Consider the following 19609-nt stretch of genomic DNA (forward strand, 5'->3'; position numbering starts at 1 on the left):
TTCAATTATATTTCAAAATTTTAATAAAGTTCTTCCTAAAAAATTGAAGTATTTTTGAAAATTTGAAAAAAAATTCTTTGCAAGAATTCAATTATTTTTGAAAATTTTAATAAAATTCGTTGCAAGAATTCAATTATTTTTGAAAATTTTAATAAAATTCGTTGCAAGAATTCAATTATTTTTGAAAATTTTAATAAAATTCGTTCCAAGAATTCAATTATTTTTCAAAATTTTAATAAAATTCTTGTCAAAATTTCAATTATTTTCAAAAATTTTCCTGAATTTAATAATTTTCAATATCTACTATTTTAATGAAATTTTCCAACAGAATTCAATTATTTAAATTAGAATTTGCATAAAATTCTTGTCAAAATTTCAATTATTTTCAAAAATTCTCCTGAATTTAATGATTTTCATTATATCAACTATTTTAATAAAATTTCCCAACAGAATTCAATTATTATTTAAAAAAATTTTAATAAAATTCTATGCAAACATTTAATTACTTTCATAAAATAATAAAAAACAGGAATTCAATTATTTACAAATTTTTCATAAATTTTGTTCGCAATAATTTCATTATTTTCATAAATAATACAATTCTTTTTAGGGCTTTAATTTTTTTTTATAAATAATAAAACTCATTGCAGAATTTCAATTATTTTTAATACAATTTCAATCGAATTCCTCAAAAAATGTAATTATTCTTAAAAATTTTATTAAAATTCGTCGAAAGAATATTCAATTTTAAGAAACATTCAATTATTTAATAAATTATTTATTTTTGTATATTTATAAATAATTGAATTCTCATAGAATTTTCTAATTAAAATTTATTTAAACATGAATTTCAGTTGAATTTTTAGATAATAATTGAATATTAAAAGCATTATAGCATGATTTTTTTAGAAATAATTGAATTTTGAAAATGTTTAAAATTAAAATTTGAATTTTTCATACTTTTAACTAATAATTCTGTACAATTAATTTTTTTTAAAAAAGTTTGATTGGATTTTTTAAAAATTATTTCAAGTTTTTATTTTTTTTGAATATATTTAATAGAAGAATTTCCGAATAATCGAAATATTTTATAATTGAATTGTAAACAAATGGATTTGAAAATTCTCAAAGAATTTTTTCGAAAATTATTAAAAATAATTTATTTAAAGTACATAGAATTTTAGGGGAAAATTCTAGAAAATAATAATTGAAAGGAAATTATGAAAAAATTGAAGAAGTTACAGTAACAATATTCTTATAATATAATATAATGATTTGATCACTGGTCCATGTTTAATTATTATTAATAATTAAGTTGTTTAGAAAATTCTTCTTCTTACAATTCAGATTAAAATTAAATTAAAAATAAATTAAAATAGAATGAATAAATAAAGAGAAATAGTTCATTGAAAATTATTATTATTATTATATTGTTATGTATTATTTGCTGCTAGCAGAGGATTTTTTAAACACAATATTAAAATTGACGGCTTGGGAAAATAATTTATTCTCAAGTGGAAAAAAGAGATCACACGCTTCTTTTGCGTTTGCATTAGCAATTGATTCTGATTTCAATGCACCTGGAACGTAAAATAATTTGATAGCATAGAAATGGAACGAAAACCGCAATAGGATGGTTACGATCATCGCCATTTTACACTCTAAAAAGGAGAATTGAAAAATAAATAATAAAACAAATATACAGAATCGCTCTTCTTTACCTTTAGAATCATTTTGTGTGTATATATATAAAATATATTTATTCACAAATAATAAGGAAATATATATAGATATAACTTCTTGAATATCAATATATATATATATATATATATATATATATATATATTTCTTGAGTCTATGAAATAGGAAATTGGTATTAGATAGAATATAAAATATGAGAAATTCTATGGAAATTAAAATTCAATCGTATACAATTTCAATTTTTCTTCACATTCCCTCGCGTCTTGGTTTCTACTTTAATTTATCGCTTTTCAGTCCACCTTGTTTTATTTCCCATAGCTGGTATTCTTTTTTTTTATCTTCTTTTAGTCATTTTATATCATTTCTTATAAACGAGTATCAGTATAATATTTCTGTACATGCTTTATGAGGAAAAATTGTTGTTTTAATATTTATTTGTACTAGGGAATTTTATTATTTATTTGTATTTATTTTTTTGTTTGTATTATTTTTTTTAGAAAATAGTATATTTTTTTTCGAGAAAAATATGAATTTTGAAATGTAAATTGGTAAAAATACAATTTTATTTCATTTCAAATTTATTATTATTAACAAACTAATTTGTTCTTATTGTGCAAAAGACAACATTTTTTATTTTCAAATAAAATATTTTTGAATAATTTCATAATTAAAATTTCACGAAAGAATTCAATTTTTTTTTTAATTCGTTGTAAAATTTTCCAAAATAATTCTATTATTTCCTAAAATTTTAATAATTCCTTCCCAAGATTCAATTATTTTTTCAAATATAGTAAAATCTTTGCAAAATTCAATTATTTTCAATAAAGTTTCACGAAAGAATTCAATTTTTTTTCTAAATTCGTTATAAAGTGTTCCAAAATGATTCTATTATTTTCTAAAATTTTAATAAATTCTTCGAAACAATTTAATTATTTTTATAAATAATAAAATTCTTTGCAAGAATTCAATTATTTCCAATACAATTTTAATAAAATTTCATAAAAGAATTCAATTTTCTCTGAATATGTTATAAAAATTTTCCAAAAGAATCCAATTAGTTTCTAAAACTTTAATAAATCCTTCGAAACAATTTAATTATTTTTATAAATAGTAAAATTCATCGCAAGAATAAAATTATTTTTTATAAATAATAAAATTCTTCTCAGGAATTTAATTATTTTCAATTTTAATAAACTTCAATAATAAAATATTTAATTATAATTATTAACAGACACTATTTTTTTAAAAAGTTGAAAAAAATTCTTTGTTTAATTCAATTATTTTCAAAATTTTCAATTAAAATTATTTAAAAAACTACATTATTTAAAAAAAACTTAAAGAAATTCTTCGAAAGAATTTTATTATTTAAAAAAACTCTTTAGTAAGAAAATTATTAATTACAATTTTTAAAAAAAATTGATTTTATTCAATAAATTAAAGAAATTTTTTGAAAGAATTCAATTATTATTCGAACCATTGACAGATTTAATTTTTGATTATTTAATTATTTTTTTTTTGTAATTTATTGTATCCTTGAGTGAATTAATTTATTTTAGAAAATTGTAATAAAATTCTGAGTAGAATTTAATTATTTTCTTAAAATGTTAATAATATTCAGTTTAATTTCATTTATTGAGAAACACGATTATTTTAAAAACATGAAAGAAATTGTTCATAAAATTCAATTATTTTCAAAAATTTCAATTAAATGAAAGAAAGTCTGTTATTTTCAAAAATTTCAATTAAATTAAAGAAACTCTATTGTTTTTAAAAAAGTTCAAAGAAATTCTTAAAAAGAATTGAATTATGATTTTCAAAAAAATTTTAATAAAATTCTTCGCAAGAATTAAATTATTTTCGTAAATAATAAAATTCAATTATAGGTATTAAAAGATTTTTCATCAAATTCTTTGCAAGACACTAAAAAAATTGGAAACTGTAAAAATAGCGCAAATTAAAAATTGAACTCCATTAAAATTGAGTTCCATTTATATTAATGTTCAAACAAAATAAAATAATATAAAATAATTAATAAAGATCCTAAACTTATTTATTTTGCCGTTAGGCCAAAGAAAGAAGTTTAAGATCTTTATTTTAAAGTACATGACTTAATAAATTTTTTTACCATTATAGAAAATAGTAGAAAAAAATTTATTAGAAATAAAATAAAGTAATAATAATATTAATAATAATCTTGCGTGGAAATTAGAATTTATTTTATTGAATAATTTATTTAAATAAATAAATAAATAATTTATTTAATAAAATAAAATATTAAATAAATAAATTGTAATTATAATCTAGTCGTTAAAGAAAAAACATTTTTTAAAATACACATAAAATTATTCTGTCCAGACAAATAAGTTGTCACGCACAAAGATATATATATATAGTGAAGTGAACTCTATAATAAAGAAAAGTTGACATTAAAATTTCTCACGAAGAAAAGAAAAAGAATGAAAGTATTTTATGAAAAAAAAAAAAAAAAATTTGATGATTTTATTTTCCGCGCGCTTGGCAAAGTTTCATTTGACGACGAATTTTCTCTCTCTCTCTCTTTTCTCTCGCGGATGAGCAACGACGACGGTCTTTCATTGAGGCGAGAAAAGGAATTAACAGGCGATAAAGAAGCGGAGGAAGTCAGGAAATTAGAGGATGAAGGAGAATAATGGCGCATACCTTTATACCTCTCTGCACGATCGTAATTCGCCGCAAGTGCGAATCCAAAGGAAGCTCGCTCGAGTGTCTTTTAACGGCAATTTTTTTTCAAAAAGGAAAAAAAAATGTATATAAAAGAAGAAATAAAAAAAACTTAAGATCAAAGGTCTTTTGTCTCCGAAAAATATGTCCATTAATTTCTTCATCTACGCAAGAGAGAAAAAAAATTCACTCGAATGCTTTGCTTCGAAATTCGGATGTAGTAAAATTATTTTATTATACATATTTATTTTTCGAATAATTTTTATTTCAAATAATTTTTATTACGAACAATTTTTATTCCGAATAATTTTTATTACGAACAATTTTTATTCCGAATAATTTTTATTTCAAATAATTTTCATTTAAATCAAATACTGAAATTATTGATTCAAAAATAATTTATTTGATTTAATTAAAAATTGATTGATTCAAGTAAATATTTATTTGATAATAGACAATAAAGTAATCGATAGTTTGAATCAAATAAGAAATTTTTTTTTTCGTGTAGTTTATTCCAGAGAAGATTGTAAATACTTTTACGATAAATGAAGACGTTAATCGATCAAAATGCAATAAAATATTGACGACAAAGAAAGGAAAGAATGGGTCAAAGAGAGAAAGAAAATTCCATTGAACATTATGTATTCATCATCTTTGATTAAATTATCCCTAAGAGATGCTGATGATTGGCAATTATTATTTCTCCTACATAATAGTTTTGCCAGGATGAAAGAGAGACGAGAGAGTGCAGGAAATCCTTTTGAATTTTATGAAAAATTTTTCTATCATCCTTCAAGAGATGATTATGTTGTTTCATAAACGTGCTCATTACACGATTGGCAGTTAAAAGCTTACTGAACTTTCATTAGCAAACAGATTTAATGGGATTTCTATAAATTATTGATTATACCAAAATTATACCATGAAAATAAAAATAAATTAAATAACAATTTTTTTCTTTGCAATAAATAAATAAAATAATAATAAAAATAAAATTTTTCTTCTTTTCAATAAATAAATAAAATAAAATTTTTCTTCTTTTCAATAAATAAATAAAATAAAATTTTTCTTCTTTTCAATAAATAAATAAAATAATATTTTTCTTCTTTTCAATAAATAAATAATAAAAACTTTTTTCTTTTCAATAAATAAATAAATAAAATAAAAATGAAATAAGAATAAAAAAATGAAATAACATTTTTTTTTAAATAAATAGATAAAATAAAAATTAAATTAAATTAAAATTAAATAAAAATGAAATAAAAATGAAATAAAAATGAAATAAAAATGAAGTAAAAATGAAATAAGAAATAAAATAAAAAATAAATTAAAAAATAAATAATGGAACAATAAAAAATTATGATAAAAAATTATGATAAAAAAAACTGAGAAGTCTAAATGTTCCACAGACTGAATTCACCTGGAGCCAATGGCAAATAGTCAAGATGGGTAAATTTCTAAATTGGTTTACATGTGGGTGTATTGTATATAAAGTGAATTAATGACTTTCTCTTGATTTGTGGTAACTATAAATTGGTCTTTTTTTATTTTTCTTTTCATTATATTTATATATATATATTAGTGTACCTTGAAGGCTCTTTCTCCATCACTATAATGTGAAAAGACATTCTAAGATTCCTTGAATGCATCGATACTAGAGGAATTACCACCCACTAGTCGCACCCATTTTCTACATTTGCGATTTAGTTTAACTAGCTATTTAAAGTTGATGGGAAATTTTATTGAATTCTCTTTATACACATGCAAAACTCTACACTATATTATAATGTTTCTTTATGTATGTACACATAAATATATAATATGTATTTTAATTAGAAAATTCTTTAGTGGAGAAAATTTTCTTGTGATGTCGTTCCGGTGGATTTATTGTGTTTTTCTCAAGAACATAAAGATTTTTTTAATAATTAAATTAATTAATTGTCAAAGCTATTTTAATTAGTGGGAAACAAAATTAATTTCTCTTAATTCGAGAAAATTTCCTGTTTAGAAACGTTTTTGTCTTAATCTTTCGTTTGCTGTGAAAAATATTATTTTATTAACAAAATTATTTTGCCTCATAAATAATTTTTGTATGTCCCCAAAAAATATTGTTTTTGAAAAAAAATTCTTTCCCAAAAAATATTCTTTTTGAGAAAGAATTCTTTCCCAAAAAAGTATTATTTTCCCAAAGAAATTCTTTCACAAAACATATTTTTTTCAAAAGGAATTCTTTTCCCAAATAAATTTTCTTTTACAAAGAAAATTCTTTTCTAAACAATTTTTCTTTCTACGGAAAAAATCTAATTTGTCTTCAATTACATATTTTTGTTCGAAAAAAAATTTGTTGGTTCAAATGAATTAAATAATAATGTAATAGTAAATAAATAATAAATAAATAATAAATAAATAATAAATAAATAATAAATAAATAATAAATAAATAATAAATAAATAATAAATAAATAATAAATAAATAATAAATAAATAATAATAACATTTATTTTCGTAAAGGAATTTTACCGTTTTCCGATGTCTAGAGAATAAAATTATATCGTTACATTATAATTATTACATATCTTCCAGGATATAATCGTTTTATGGTTTCCTCGAGATCCGTGGATTCCAGATATATATATAAGAGATTTTTTCCCTATTTTTCTTTCCGTTTTATTTTTTTTTTTAGAAAAAAAAATATCAAAAGGAATTTCTTCTTTATTGAATTCATGGAACAATTTATTTTTTGTTTCAGAAATGCCAGGTGCTCAAGGAAGAAAATCAAAGGTTACAGGACGCTCTGACTGCAAATCGAATGCCTCGTGTTCAAGTCATCGACAATGTTTTCCTCCAAACTCAAGTCAATACACTGCAATGGCAACTCAAACAGGTAAATCATTCTCTACTATTGACAATTAATGGCAATTTACACGAAAAAATGGAATTTTTTATTTAAAAAACTAAATTTTTAAGTTAAAAAAAATTTTTATTTAAAAAAAGTAATTTTCATTTAAAAAAAGAAATTTTTAATTTAAACCAATTTTTTTATTAAAAGAAAAACAATTGTTTAAAACAATTGTCGCCAAATTTTCAAAATTTGCAAAGAGATTATTTATTTATTTATTTATTTATTTATTTAAAATATAGACAATAAATTTTTTAATTTATAATATATTTTTAATTTTTTTTGAAATTCTAAATTCTAAAAGAAAAATGTTTAATTTATGAACAATAAATATATTATTTATTTCTATTATTGGTAATTAATTTATAAAAGAATAAATTAGAATTGACAATTAATATCAATTTAAAAAAAGTCTAATTAAAAGGAAAAACAAAAATTATTTAAAACAATTGCCACAAAATTTCTTAAAATGTTAATTTTTTTGACAAAGGAAAATAAAAAATGACACATTTAATTACCTTCTCTAATTTTTCTTCTATTTGTTACTACAAAAAAATAAATTGTTGTATATTATTTCTTTTTTATAAATTTTTTAAGAAAAAATTAAAATATAAACAATTATTTCTTTTTTTTATTGATAAAGCAAAAAAGTTCAAAAATTGACGATTGTTTCTTTTGTTTATTCTACAACTTCTACAAATAAATAATAAATTGACAATTATTTTCTTTTTATTCTCAAAAAAATATGATTTTCTCTTTATTTTTTATTCTGAAAAAAAATGGTAATTATTTCTATTCTTATTTTTAAAGAAAAAATGCAAATATTGACAATTGTTAATTTTTCTCTCTAAAAAAAACGAAAATAAACGAATTTTTCCATATTTTTGAAAATCTCGAAGAAAAAAAGCAAAAATTGATTATTTTTTTTTATTTAAAAAAATCCTGAACCATTTTTTTCTTTATTTTTTATTCTTATAGAAAAAAAATTGACGATTATTTCTTTTCTTATTCTCAGGAAAAGCGAAAATTTTTATATTTTTTTTCCAAAAAAAAGAGAAAAATTGACTATTATCTATTTTACTTTGAAGAAAAATTTTTAATTTTGTAGTAAAAAAATTGAAAATTAACGTTTTTTTATTTTTTTCATTCTCAAAAATACGAAACTAGACCATTTTTTCTTAATTTTTTATTCTCAAAGAAAAGAAACAAGAATTGACGATTATTTCTTTTTTTATTCTCAAAAAAAACGAAAATCGAAAATTATTATTTGTTCTGTTTACTCAAAAATTGAGAAAAATTCACTATTATTTTTTTTATATTGAAGAAAAATTGTTTTTTATACTAAAAAAATAGAAAGTTGACGTTTCTCTAATTTTTATTCTTAAAAAGACGAAAGTAAACTATTTCTTTCTTTATTTTTTATTCTCAAAGAAAAAAATTGCAAACATGACAATTTTTTATTTTTTTCTCAAAAAGAAAACGATTTTTTCAATTCTTTTTATAACAAAAAAGGAAAATAGACTTTTTTTTAATTCTCAAAGAAAAAAAAATTGACGAGTATTTTTGTTACTATTCTGAAGAAATTGACAATTATTATTCACAAAAAAAAAAAAAATTTACAATTATTTTTTTTTGTTCATTCTAAAAAAATTGATGAATTTTTTTTTATTTAAAAAAAAATATAATTTGAATATTTTTTTTTTAATCTCAAATAAAAATTCTTTTTCTTTACTCAAATTAGCCGAAATTGATGATGTTTTTATTCCCAAAGAAAAAAATTAAAATCTACAATTATTTATGTTATTTAAAAAAAAAAATTTTTTTTAATTATCAAACAAACGAAAATTAACGATTTCTCCCTTTATTTCGCAGACTGAATCGAATCGACAAATGTACCGTTCATTGATGGAGCAAGTGGTCCGCTTCTTGGATCGAACACGGAAGAGCCTTGACATTCTTCATGAGAAGAGTAGTGCCAAGGACAAAGGCCGTGTGCCAAGGAGTCGTAGTGTTCACACTGTTCACATTGAATCCTCATCGAGCCCAGGAGCTTCGACGACGTCATCATCGTCCTCTGAATCCTCCAGGTTCACGAGGGCAAAATCAGTTAATCAAATATCGCCGAGTCCATCGTTACTCAAGGACTTTACATGGTCAGTGTTGAGACGAAACGATTCAATTCATTCGACAACGCCAAGATTTAAAGTTGCGCCAAAACCAGTTGATTTAAATAAAACACACGATGGAGTTGTTTATCGACGACCAAAGCAACATGATCACGATCCCGATCTTGTGCCACCGGAAAAATTATCGCAGGAGGCATTCAGGTACTGGAGAAATTTTCTGTTTTAAAAAAATAGAGAATGTAAAATTTTTGTGAAAAATATTTTTTTTATTCATTTTCTTTTATTTACTTCACGTAAAAAAAAAGAAAATTGACGAATATTTCTATTTCAATAAGAAAATCGACGAATATATTTTTTAATTTTTTTTTTAATAAGAAAGTCGATAAATATTTATTTTTTATTTATTTTTCAAGCAAAAAATGAATATTTATTTTTATTTTATTTATTTTATTTAAAAAAAAGTTTTTTATTCACAAGAAAAAAAAGAAAATAAACGACTGATTTTTTATTTATAAGAAAAGAAAAAAGAAAATTTACGAATATTTATTTTTTTATTTATTTTCAAAGAAAGAACGAAAATTGACGATTATTTTTTTTTGTTTCATAACAATGTCGACCAATATTTTTTTTTATTTATATTTTAATAAGAAAATTAACGAATATTTCTTTTTTTATTTATTTTCAAAGAAAAAAAGCGATAATTGGCAATTTTTTTATTATAAGAAGAAAAAGAAAATTGATGAATATTTCTTTTTCAATAAAAAATCGACAAATATTTATTTTTTTTCAAATTATTTTCCAAGCATAAGACGAATATTGAAGATTATTTTTTTTATTCATAAGGAAAATAAAGAAAATTTACTACAAATTTTTTTCATAAGCAGAAAAAGTAAATTGACAAATATTTCTTTTTTTTTAAATTATTTTCCAAGCATACGACGAATATTGAAGATTACTTTTTTTTATTCATAAGGAAAATAAAGAAAATTTATTACAATTTTTTTATTCATAAGCAGAAAAAGAAAATTGACGATTATTTTGTTTATTTTTAAGAAAAAGAAGAAAATTGTTAATTATTTTTTTTCTCAATAATAATAAAAATAAATAATTTCTCCTTTATTTTTTATTTTTTAAGAAAACGAATATGAAAATTGACGATTATTTTTTTATTCCTAAGAAAAAAAGAAAATTTACGACAATTTTTTTATTTATAAGAAAAAAAAAGAAAATTGTCGTTTAATTCTTTTTTTATTTTTAAAAAATACTTTAATTGACGATTTTTTTTTATTCGTAAATAATAATAAAAGTAGATAATTTTTTCTTAATTTTTTTATTTTTAAAGAAGAGGAAGAATATGAAAATTGACGATTATTTTTCAGTTTTATTAGAAAAAAAGAAAACTGTCTATTCTTTCTTTTTTATTTCTAAAAAATACAAAAATTGATTATTTCTTTTTTTAATTTATTTTTGAAGAAAGTAAACGAAAATTAACTATTATTTTCTTTTTTAATTTATTTTCAAATAAAAAAATAAAATAAACAAATTTTTCCTCTTTTAAATTTATTTTTAAAGAAAAAAAAGAAAATTGACAAAAATTAATTTTTTAATTCTGTTTCCAATAACAAAGTAGAGGAATATTTTCTTTTTTTATTTAATTTTCAATAGGAAAATCAACGAATATTTGTTTTAATTTTTTTTCAAAGAAAAAGACGAAAATTATCAATTTTTTTTAGAAAAAGAAAATTTACGATTGTTTTTTTTTTATTCATAAGAAAAAGAGAAAATTATCTATTATTTTTTTATATTTATCTCAAGAAAATGAAAATGGACAAATTTTTTCTTGTATTTTTTATTTTTAAAGAAAAAGAAAATAGAAATTGACGATTACTTTTTTTACACACAAAAAAATAAAAATGTCGATAATTTTTTTTACTGATAAGAAAAAAAGAAAATTCATTTGCTTTAATTATAAAAATATATATTTACTAAATAAATTAGAAAAAAGAAAATTGACGATTATTTTTCTTATTTACAAAAAGAAAAATGAAAATTGTCGTTTAATTCTTTTTTATTCTTTAAAAAGACAAAAATTGATGATTTCTTTTTATTCTCAACAAAAGGAAAATAAAAAGAAAAAGTTAATAAATAGAAAAAAAGGAAGTCGACAATTATTTTTTTAAAATTTATTTTAATTAAAAAAAACCGACGAATATTATTTTTATTTTGTTTTCCAACTAAGAAAATCGACGAATATTTATTTTCTTTTATTTATTCCCAAAGAAATACAACAAAAAGTCATTAATTTCAGTAAATTATTATTTTTCTTCTGTATTTTTAATAAATAAATAGATTTTTAAAAATATTTTCAAATAAATAAATTTTTTCCAGCAACTGATAAGTTTTTCTTTTTTAGATTAATGAGAACCGTGCAGTCGTTACTATCAATGCGAGATCCGGATTTAATGAAAATGTCATCAATGGAGGACAATGCATCAATGACATTGTCCGTGGATCATCATCATCATCATCAACATCACGAATCGTCATTGTCATTGCAACCGAATAATTTTGCCAATTCAACGACACTACCACCCGATACATCGTCGACATCGTTTATTAGCGGTGGTAGCGACCGTGGCAATGAATCGTGTAATGAAACTGAAAACAGTACTAGTAATAGAACGACGCTTTGCAAAAATTCAACGAGTACAATTGATGCCAATGATAATTTGTCATTATTACCAAGAGCGAGACGTTCTCTCGACGCAACATCATTGAATTCGGGTAGCAGTAAAACAACCGACGACGAAGTATTGACAAATGCCGATAATAATTTCGTTGTCGATTCCATTGCGAAACGTGATTTTTTCAATGTTGAATCGCGAGCGATGAAGAAAATTGAGAAGGATGGTGTTAAAATTAGACCGAAACCGTCGAATAGTGTCAGTAGTGCTGAGGATGAAAGTGGATTTTCATCCATGAGCTCGTTTCAGGTGGATTCATTTTTTTAATTTAATTTTTTAGTTTTTTTTTATTTAATTTTTTCTTTTTTTAAATTATTTACATATTCTGAATTAATTTCTTTTTTAAATTATTTACTTTTTCTGTATTATTTTCTTTTTTTAATTATTTACTTTTTCTTTATTATTTTCTTTTTCTAAATTATTTACTTTTTCTGTATTATTTAATTTTTCTCAATTATTTACTTTTTCTCTATTATTCTTTTTTCTAAATTATTTACTTTTTTGTATATTATTTTTTTTTAATTATTTTCTGCTTCTAAATTATTTTCTTTTTATAAATATTTTCTTTTTCTAAAATATTTTCTTTTAATAAATTATTTTCGTTTAATAAATTATTTCCTCTTTTTAAATGCTAATTTTTTCTTTATTTTTAATTCTTTCCTAAATTTATTATTTTTTCAGAATTTTTTATTACCGTTTTGTTCTTTCTTTTAAATATCTTTTTATGTCTTTAGCTCTTGACTTCTTTTTTCATTCGCAATTCATTAATATTTTTCTTTAAGTTCTAAACTTTCGAGCAAACGAATTTTTTTTATTTTTAAGTATTTTCAAAAAACTATTGTATGTTCCAAATAGAATTAAAGAAAATTAAAAATTTTATTAATTAAAATTTTGAAATTAAATTAGAACTGAAAGAAAAACGTTGTTAATTTAAAAGATTTTTATTAAAAATATTCTGAGTTTGAAAATTTTAATAAAAACCGTTTAATAAAAAGAAATTTTAATATTTAGAAGTAAAAAGTTTTTCAAGTTTAGTAAATTTGTCAAAATTGACCAATTTAATATTTAGTAAATTTATTCTTAATTCATAAATAATAATAAATATCGTTATTATTATTATCTTTTATATCTATAATGATTTGAAAATATTTACTTACATCAAAATAGTCTTAAATTATTTTTAAAACTATATTTATTTTAATTTAATTTTGAAATTAAAATTTGAATTGGAAGTTATTAATTTAAATTTTAAATTGAGAGCTGAAATTAAAGTTTTTAATTGGAATTTTCAATTTAAATTTGAAATTAAAATTGTAAAATGAAAGTTTAAATTAAAATTTTAAATTGAAATTTTTGTTAATTAAAATTTTAATTTTAAAGCTGAAATTAAAGATTTTAATTCAGATTTAAAATTTAAAATTTAAAATTATATTTCCCATTGAAAGTTAAATTTAAAGTTTTTTATTGAAATTTTCAATTTAAATTTGAAATTAAAATTGTAAATTGAAAGTTTAAATTAAAATTTTAAATTGAAAATGTTAATTAAAATTTTAATTTCAAAGCTGAAATTAAAGATTTTAATTTAATTTCTCAATTGAAATTTGAAATTAAAATTTTAATTAACATTTTCAATTTTAAATTGAAAATTAAATTTCCCATTGAAAGTTGAAATTAAAGTTTTTAATTGGAATTTCCGATTGAAAGTTGAAATTAAAGTTTATAATTGAAAGTTTCAATTTAAATTTGATAATAAAAATGGAAATTGAAATTTTCAATTTAAATTTGAAATCAAAATTGGAATTTGAAAATTTCAATTTTCTGTAATTAAAACTTTGGATGGAAATTTTTATTTCAAATTTGAAATTAAAATTTAAAATTTAAATTTTAAAGTCAAATTTTTAATTGAAATTTTAAATTGAAAGTTGAAGCTAAAATTAAAATAAATTAAATTTAAATTTACTGAATAAAAATTCCACTTTAATTTGGAATAAATTTATTAATATGCAAATTGACAATTTTCAGGAAGTTGGATTGCCCTCAGCGATTCCATTTTCTCCAGTAAAAGGCTGCCATACTGAAGTCGGACTTCCGGAAGTGCCACTCGATAAAGTGAGACATCGACGTTGGTCCTCGACTCCAGCAGAAATTCAAGCACTCTTCAAACGCCATAGTGGTAGCTTCGCAAATTCTCAGACCACAACAGAATCATTGAGTGTCTGGGTTTGAAATTATCAAATATAAGGAAACAGCAAAGAAAGAAAAAAAAGAGTGCAATTCCTGGAACACTTATTAATAACTATCGTCAATTTTTTTTTTCATTTTTCTTTTTTTCGTTTTTCATCTGTAAATAGTTATTAGTCTCGCTACTTAATGTGATCTTCGCTTTATAGTTTAATACTTTCGCAGAGAGCTTTTTTTCCTCACAAGCAATTGTGAAATTTTTTTATTTTTTGCTTTTCTGAACTAATCAGAAAGCAATGATAATATTAAATTCGTTTCTCATTTACTATTTCGAAATTACTTTATGATAAAAAAAGAATCACTGAAGACTGGTACTTGAAGTAATATTGAAATCAGTTCTAATTCTAAATGGTTTAAAGCTCTTATTTTATTTATTCAAAAAAAAATTTATCTTCTTTTTCTCTTTTTTTTGATATTTATAAATGTTTTCAAATTAAAAAAAATTAAAATACAAAAAAAACAAGAAACTACAAAAATTTGTTTCGAAAATATTCATAAAAATTAATTAAATTAAAAAAAGAGTAAAAAGTAAAAAGAATAATCATGATGCTGAGAAACAAATGATTCATGATAATACAGAAATAATTTATAATAGCAAAGTTTTCACACGACTTTTCATATCTAGTGATACATATATTTAAAGTAAATTCATATAAGTATATATTATACATTTATTTATTATAAGCAAACTTTTGTGTCAAAACTCTGATGTTGTTTTTAGTGTATGAAAAATTATTTTATTTAAAACTCTTGTAATTTAAAATCGAAACATTGTACGTTAGTTTTTAAGTCACTGAAAGTAAAAATGTATTATTTACTTTTAAGATATATATATATATTTAATATTTGCATGATAATATTCGGCGAATGTTCCTTTTTTTTATTTTCTATTAAAAATTTGCATTTGAATTTAAAAATTCTAAAATTTTATTTAAAAAAAGTGTATTTATACTAAAATTTATAAAATTTCCGATTTAATTTTTGTATAAAACAGAACAAAAAAAATGTGACTGTATTATCACTACGAAATTCATTTGTTTGCATTTATCGTTACTTTTAACAGGGTAGAAGAAAAAAATCTATTTGTAACGTCTTTGTAAAATAAAACGTGTATTTCAAGAGATTTTAAACAATTTTGTATTGTTTTCAGCTCTCAATTTGCTTTTAAATAGCTTTAAAAAAAATTATTGTAATTATCAGTTTTAAGCATTTTTTCTATTTAAACTTAATTTTAAGATTGAATATAATTTAAATTTTGAGTAATTAAAAATTTTTTTAATATAAAAATTAATAAAGTTAAAAGGAAATTAAAGGAATTAAATTAAATTATTTATTAATTCTTTTAATTTAATTTAGAAATTTAGAAATTAAAATAAAAAATTGATTAAGTCAATAAATTAATTAATTATTTAGGTATGAATTATTATTTTATTAATTGAATAATTATTTAATTAATTGATTAATTCTTTACTTAATTGTTTATTAACTAATTAATTGTTTATAAATTAATTTATTTAAATTAAATTCCCAAATTAAAGGAAAATATTATTATTAAAATTGTTAAAAGAAAATTAATAAAATAAGAAAAAAATAAAGTAATTAGTGTAAAATAATACAATTTGAAAGTAATTATTTAAATAATAGGTATAATGAAAATTTAGATAATTATTTTCTTTTGAAGAAAAATTTAAATGCACAATTGAATTTGAATCTCCCGCCATTTGTGTAGTTCGAAAAGTGGCGCTAGTGTTCACTTTCGGGCGGGAAACTAGTGCGCGTCTGCGGCGTGAGATTTAATACTAAAAGTTCTCTTGCACGTGTAAGAAAAAGTTCCGAAAAAAGTGAGTTTTCCGTAATTATATTTGCATATTATATTTAAATCAAAGTTGCGATAATGTAGTATTCGATTATTCATAAAGTGATTGAAATCTTAGTGATAAAGTTCCGCTTTCTCGTCTCGAAAATTATTGTGCACGTGGTCAGGTTAAAATTTACAGATTCGTAATTTGCATCGCGTTTTTGTTAATTATCTCGTATCCATAACTTGAACCCAGAAAAGAAAAAAGTGCTGTGTAGATTATTAGATAATTATTTTCTCAATCACATAATTTTTTATTCTTTTTTTCTTAAAAATCAGCAAGTGGAATACTCGCCCCTGAGCATAGGCAATTTTCCTTGCGTCTTGAGTTCGGGTACAATCTGAAAGTGGCGCTAATGTAATCGTCTCATTGAGCGGGAACGCGAGTGATCGAGTGTTACTGTTTTATAAATTATCACAAATATAAAAAGAACTTTATTTTTACATAAATTTAATGAATTTAGTATTATATTTAAAAAATTTTACTTTAAAAATGTTTTGTGTGAAATACGGGGGTTTAAATTTCGCGCGCCTTCGTATGCGCATGACGCGTACGACTTGAAGTTGGCAACAGAGGTCCTCGCGATCGCCATTTTACTTTTCAATAGTTTGTCAAGTTATCAAACATTTTACGTAACATTTTAGTTATTTTACAGTTATCATTTAGAATTTTCAGTGTGTAAAGTAATAAATATTAGTTCTCAAAGTGCTTAATATACGTACACTTAACTAAAATAGATAAAATTTTCACTTGTGTACGAATATACAGTGTTCGCGTCGTTCGCCGGTAGATTGATGTCGTGAGTAGGAAATGTTAAAAGTATACATCAATATTTTGTTAAAAAACACATTAATCTACTATAAATTTCAATAGAAATCGAGTCAAATAAGTTTATATTTTTATTATTCAGTTGTACAGTAAGCTATCTTTCCGCGAGTAAAAATCTTGTTTGCTTTTCATTCCTTCTGAAAGTGAGGTTATGTTTATCAATTGTCGGAATGCCGGTTGAAATAAATTCCTCATTTGTTTTGATTGCATTGTTAAAAATCGTACAACTAACAATGGATCGAGTATTTATGAAAACATTCAATGTGTTTTAAATGTTTCTTGGATTTATTTTCGATTATTCTCGTTTATCGTTAAGATATAAATACCGTTTAATCGTTTCGAACATTTTCACAAAAGTTTGTAAACGGAAAATTAGAATGCGAATTTGAATATTTCGAAGGTATAAAAGTTAGAAGTAAGCAGTGCGCGTTTTAAAGCAGAATAAAAGTGAAGTGAATAAAGTTTCCCTTTGGATAAACGGATTACTTGGATAAACAGCAGGAGATTCTGAAATCTGGATTGGACAATGGGACGCTTTTCAATGAAAGGTTAGCAAAAAAAAGAATTTTAAGTTATATTATCAACCATTTTTCTAATAAGTTATTTTTGTCGTGAATATATTTTCGACAAACAAATATTTAAAATAACATTTTACAATTTTTGAACACGATTTAGAATTTTTTGACACGATTTTCTAACTTTGGCCCCTAATTTTATAATTATTGAACGTATTTAATGATTATTTCATAATTATCGATTTAAGATTTCAAAAATTTAATTTTTAATTATTGTAGTGTGATTTTTACATTTGAACACCTTTTTACTATTTCTGAACACGATTTGACAATTTTGACATGATTTTATCATTTTGACCCTTGATATTAGAATAATTTGACTTATTTTTCATTATTTGGCAAATTTACCGATTTAAACATTTCAAAAATTAATTTTTTATTATTGTAAGGTGGTTTTTACTTTTTGTCAGGTTTTTTACAATTTCTGAACACAATTTGGAATTTTTTGACACGTTTTTATAAGTTTTTCCTTGATTATAAATATATTTAAATCATAAAAAATTTCAATTTTGAATGAATTTAATTAATTATTAAAAATAATACTTTTATAGAAGAAATTTAGTTGAAATACTAAAAAAATTGAATTTTAGAGAAATTACAAATGATTACAGAAATTTAATTATTTTCAAAAGTAATAAAATTCTTCTCAAAAAATGAAATTCAATTCAATGAAAATGAATTCAATTATTTTGAAAAATTTTCATAATTAAATTCTTGGAAAAATTCTACGCAAACATTTAATTATTTTTTTTTTAATCATAAAAATTTCTCAGGAATGAAATTATTAATAATTTTTTTATAAATTTCTTCTCAATAATTCAATATTTTCATAAATAATAAAATTTTTACAAGACATTCAATTATGTTGAAAAATTTTTTTAAATTCTATGCGAAATTTCAATTATTTTTAAAAATATTAAAATTCTCCTAAATTAAATTATTTTCAAAAATTTTAATAAAATTCTTGTAAAAAGTTCAATTATTTTCAAAATTATTTCTTGAATCAATGATTTTCAATATTTAATAGATATTTTAATAAAATTTTCCAAAAGAATTCAATTAGTTAAAAAATATTTTGATAAAATTGTACGTAAAAATTTAATTATTTTCATAAATAATAGAAATTCACAGGAATTAAATTCTTTACAAATTCTTCATCAACTTCTTTGCAATAAATCCACTATTTTCGTAAATAATAAAATATTTTTCAGAGATTCAATTATTTTCATAAATAATACATTTTTTTTACAAAAATTCAATTATGTTCAAAAATAATAAATTTTTTTACAGAAATTAAATTATGTTCAAAAGTTTTAAAAAAATTCTCTTCAAAATTTAAATTATCTTTATTGATAATAAAATTCTGCTCTGAAATTAAATTATTTTCAAAAATTTTAATAAAATAATTCTTGTAAAGTTTTCAATTATTATCAAAATTATTCCTTAATTCAATGATTTTCAATAACTAATATTTTAATAAAATTTTCCAAAAGAATCCAATTATTTAAAAAATATTTTGTTTAAATTGTATATACGTAAAAATTTAATTATTTTCATAAATAATAAAAATTTCGCAGGAATTCAATTATTTACAAAGAATTTAATTATTTACAAAATTTTTATAAATTTCTTCGGAATAATTACATTATTTTCATAAACTTTACAATTTTTTACAGAGATTCAATTATTCTCGTAAATAATAATTTTTTTTTAGGAATTTAATGATTTTTATAAACTCATCTCAGACTTTCAATTATTTTTAATCGAATTCCACGAAAAAATGTAATTATTCTTATAAATTCTATTAAAATTCGTCGAAAAAATGTAATGATTTAAAAATTTATTGATAACATTCTTTTTGAGAAACATTCAATTATTCAATAAATTATGTAATTATTTTTCTATTTAATTGATTGTAAAATAAAAAAAAATAATTG

General features: G+C 20.6%; 2 protein-coding genes across 2 annotated transcripts in view; both read left to right on the plus strand.

The window, feature by feature from the left end:
• The window catches only part of LOC122507633, a 91296-nt gene extending 75756 nt beyond the window's left edge, over positions 1-15540 (plus strand). Inside the window, exons 3-6 of the mRNA XM_043620445.1 lie at positions 7150-7284; positions 9172-9626; positions 11839-12418; positions 14192-15540. Of these exons, the coding sequence (XP_043476380.1) occupies positions 7150-7284; positions 9172-9626; positions 11839-12418; positions 14192-14395 (1374 nt within the window). The 3' untranslated portion in view covers positions 14396-15540. The remainder of the gene's footprint in view (positions 1-7149; positions 7285-9171; positions 9627-11838; positions 12419-14191) is intronic.
• Positions 15541-16219: 679 nt separating this feature from the next.
• The window catches only part of LOC122506750 (thyrotroph embryonic factor), a 212559-nt gene continuing 209169 nt past the window's right edge, over positions 16220-19609 (plus strand). Inside the window, exon 1 of the mRNA XM_043619114.1 lies at positions 16220-17645. Coding sequence (XP_043475049.1) covers positions 17624-17645 — 22 coding nt within the window. The 5' untranslated portion in view covers positions 16220-17623. The remainder of the gene's footprint in view (positions 17646-19609) is intronic.

The sequence above is a fragment of the Leptopilina heterotoma genome, unplaced genomic scaffold (assembly GCF_015476425.1).
Source record: "Leptopilina heterotoma isolate Lh14 unplaced genomic scaffold, ASM1547642v1 Lhet_114, whole genome shotgun sequence".
Classification (NCBI taxonomy): Eukaryota; Metazoa; Arthropoda; class Insecta; order Hymenoptera; family Figitidae; genus Leptopilina; species Leptopilina heterotoma.